Below are 3,846 nucleotides of genomic sequence, written 5' to 3'. Positions count from 1 at the left end.
TGAATAGTAAATTAGATGAAAGATCTTTTCATGTTTTTTGCCAAGCACGACCCCCATTGCAAACCCACTCGCATCACACATTAACTCAAAGGGCTTAGACTAATCTGGAGCGATAATGATGGGAGCCGATGTAAAAAGTCTCTCTTCTGAACAATTAAAAGCCTTTAGGCAAGCATAATCAAATACGAATTTATTTCTTTCTCCAATAACTTGCAAAGAGGATTGGCCACTTTTGAGAAATCCTTGATGAACCTTTGATAAAACCCGGCATGCCCAAGAAAGCTTTGAACACCTGTGATGGAGATACGGGGAGGAAGCTTAACAATTACTTCAATTTTGGCTTGATCAACCTCAAGCCCCTTCTCCAAAATTTTGTTCCCCAAGGCTATGCCTTCCCTTACCATGAAGTGACATTTTTCCCAATTGAACAACAAATTTGTTTCTTCACATCTTTTTAATACTTGGGAACGATTACCTAAGCAATCATCAAAGGCATCCCCAACTACGGAAAAGTCATCCATGAAGATTTTAATGGACTCCTTAACTATGTTGGACAAGATGGACATCCACGTTGGAAAGTTGTGGGAGCATTGCACTACCTAAACGGCATTCTCTTGAAAGAAAACGTCCCGTAAGGACCAGTGAATGTGGTGTAATCTTGATCTTACGGGAAATATTGATTTGGTTGTACCTCGAGTATCCATCCAATAAGCAATAGAAATCTCTTCCCACAAGCCTATCAGGCTTTTGATCCGTGAAAGGACTAGGTAAATGATCCCTCTTTGTCCACCGATTCAACTTTCTATAGTCCATGCACACTCTCCAACCGTTAACTATACAAGTTGGAATCAATTCATTTTTCTCATTGAGCACAACGGTGATCCCACTGTTTTGGGTACACATTAAACCGGACTAACTCATAGGCTATCCGCTATTGGGTACACAACACCAGAATCTAACCACTTGATAATTTCTGCTTTCCTCACTTCTTGCATCGGAGGATTCAGCCTCCTGTGGTGTTTAACACTTGGTTCACAATATTCATCAAGTTAGATTTTACGGGTGCAAATTTCAGGGGGAATTCCTTGAATATCCGCAATACACCACCCAATTTACTTTTTGTACTTCCTCAAGATCACCATTCATCGTTCTCTTTGTTCATTCGTCAACTTGGTGCAAATTATCACGGGCAAAGTGTTGTTTGATCCAAGGAATTCATATCTCAATTGTGAAGGAAGAGGTTTGAGTTCCAAGGTGGGAGGCTCAATGATAGAGGGCTTTGCAAGAGCCTTCTCACAGTTTTCTAGATCAAGATCAAGCTTTTGGGATTGTATTTGTGTGTACCCAACCTCGCCAATGCATTAACCATTTCCTCGAATTCTTCTTCATTTCCCCCTCATAGTTCATTATAACCACTGCTAACATCTCACCCACATGTTGATACTCAACGATTGTCTCCATAGGGTCATCAATTGTATCAATAACCAACACGATGCTCATGTCCACTGGTTGTTTCATCGATTTGCAAATGTGGAAAGTGATCTCTTCATCAATCATTCAAAATTTTAAATAACCTTTTCCCACATCTACAAGAGCATGCCCCATGGCTAAGAATGGTCTTCCTAAGATTATGTGCACTTCAAATCAAATACATAATCTAAAATCGCAAAGTCGGCCAGAAAAATGATTCAGTTAACTCTCACAAGCACATCATAAAGAATACCCACCGGCCTTTTTAGGGTTCTATCCGCCATTAGCAACTTCATAGTTGTGGGTCTGGGAGTGCCCAAACCCAACTTGTTAAAGATAGCAAGGGGCATCAAGTTGATCTTTGCTCCAAGATCACATATGGCCTTTGCAAATTTTTACCTCCCAATTTTGCAAGGAATGGTGAAAGCTCCCAGGTTTTCTTTCTTTTGAACCAAAGCTTTTGTCATAATCGAGCTACAATAATGTGTAACCCGAGAATTTGTTCAAGTACCTCCACCAATGGGATATTGATTGAAAGTTGTTTCAATTTCTCGATGAAATTGAGAAATTTGCCAGCATCCGCTTTTTTAGCTAATCTTTGAGGAAATAGAGGAGGAGGTTTTGGAATAGGCTTCAAAGCTTTAGGAACCTCCTCTACCACTTTCTCGCCTTCCGGCACTTCATCAACTTCAGGAACATATTCAATAACAATGGGCTCCTCAATAGTAGCTCGTTTCTTTTTCATCTCTACCTCTTTTTCATTGACCCTTGGCTTTTCGCTAATTTTTGTTTCATCAACCAACCCCTTTTTCATCACCAACTCTTCTTACCTATTTATTTTCCCACTCCTTGTAGTGATTGCATTGCATTTGTGTTTATCTTTTGCCGAATTTGCAACTGTATCACTAGGGAGTGTGCCCTTTTGCCTTTAATTAAGTTGAGCCAAGATATGGATTAGTTTTGACTCAATTTGTTTAATGGAAGTGGAATAAGAACTCACAACTTGCCCCATTTCTTTACAAAAGGAATCGGTTGATCCACTTTTTTCTAAAACTCTTGATAGCATATCCTCAATTTTAGAACTAGCGGGGTCACAAGTGGATGGTTGGCTTGAAATAACTTGGTTCCCCTTTGGTGGGACATAAGGATTTAAGCTCCGGTGGTTGTTGTAGTTGTGGTCGTAACCACCTTGGCTGTTGTTGTAACCACTTTGATTGTTGTCCCGCCATGAGAATTCCCATGATCTTTGTTCCAACCTTGATTCCCTTGATTTGGCCTCCAAGATACTTGATTAGGACCTTGGTAGTTTGGACGGGAACCCCCCATTTGATTGTTTATAAAGTTGGCCTCCTCCTTACACACTTGGAAGCATTGCTCATCTAGAGAATCCTCTTCATAAGATCCTACCACATTAACCCACTTAGAGCCTCCACCCAACACATGTTTTGTGAGAAGATCCATTTGAGCAACCAACTTTGCCATGCTCTCATCTCTCTCTTCTTCCTTCTTGATTGCCTCTCGAGATAATACTCTTTTGGAAGGACCTCCTTCAACTACTTTCGACTTCCTAGTGTCCCAAGTTTCGTTGGTCTCAATCAATTTATCTAGGAGGGCACTCACTACTGCATAAGAATTTTTCATCACGGACCCACCTACAATATTATTTGCCACCGATTTGTTGACTGAATCAAGTGACCGATAGAATGTTTGAAAAAGAGCGCTATCGAGAAATCCGTGCTTTGGGCAACTTTTAACTTTCTTTTTAAAATGATTCCAAGCCTCGTGTAGGGCCTCAAGGGGAAGTTGACGAAAGTTGTTGATTTTTTCACGGAGTTGTAATATCTGGGAAGGAGTGAAAAACTTCTTGAGGAACGCTTGAGTCAATTTTGCCCAAGTAGTAATAGACCCGGCCGGATGATCATCCAACCATGCGGTGGCCTCGCCCATGAGAGAGAATGTGAAGAGCCTCAATTTGACAGTCTAGGCAGAGATATTTGGATGTATATTAGTAGTACCCCAAGAAAGTTCATAAGGTGCCTATGCGGGTCATCTGTTGGTAGACTCCTGAATAAGCCATTTGGGCCGTTTTATTAGAAAACAAGTTATCCTGGGATAACTAATCCCGGGATTATTATTCCACCCTCAAATATGGAATAAAAAACACTATAATCCCGAGATAACTAATCACGGGAGTTTTTATCCCAACCAAACGTGGGATAAGGCAGCACTAAATTTTTATCCTAGGACTATTTTTGCTTATCCATCATACCAAACGATCCCTTAGTGTTGAGCAGGTGCAATATAGTATTGTTCACATGGAAACTTGCATTTCCTCGGATTGGAGGTAGGCGAATAGTGGCTGCATTCCTCATCTCC

At 40.7% G+C, this 3,846-nt stretch overlaps 1 protein-coding gene across 1 annotated transcript; it reads right to left on the bottom strand.

The window, feature by feature from the left end:
- Positions 1-2,619: 2,619 nt before the first annotated feature.
- On the bottom strand, positions 2,620-3,417 carry LOC132044082 (uncharacterized). The gene has a single exon (XM_059434571.1). It carries the CDS (start codon positions 3,415-3,417, stop codon positions 2,620-2,622), a length of 798 nt encoding a protein of 265 aa, XP_059290554.1.
- Between the last annotated feature and the right edge of the window lie 429 nt (positions 3,418-3,846).

The sequence above is a fragment of the Lycium ferocissimum genome, unplaced genomic scaffold, assembly GCF_029784015.1.
Source record: "Lycium ferocissimum isolate CSIRO_LF1 unplaced genomic scaffold, AGI_CSIRO_Lferr_CH_V1 ctg3482, whole genome shotgun sequence".
Classification (NCBI taxonomy): domain Eukaryota; kingdom Viridiplantae; phylum Streptophyta; class Magnoliopsida; order Solanales; family Solanaceae; genus Lycium; species Lycium ferocissimum.
This window is presented reverse-complemented; position numbering and strand designations above follow the sequence as displayed.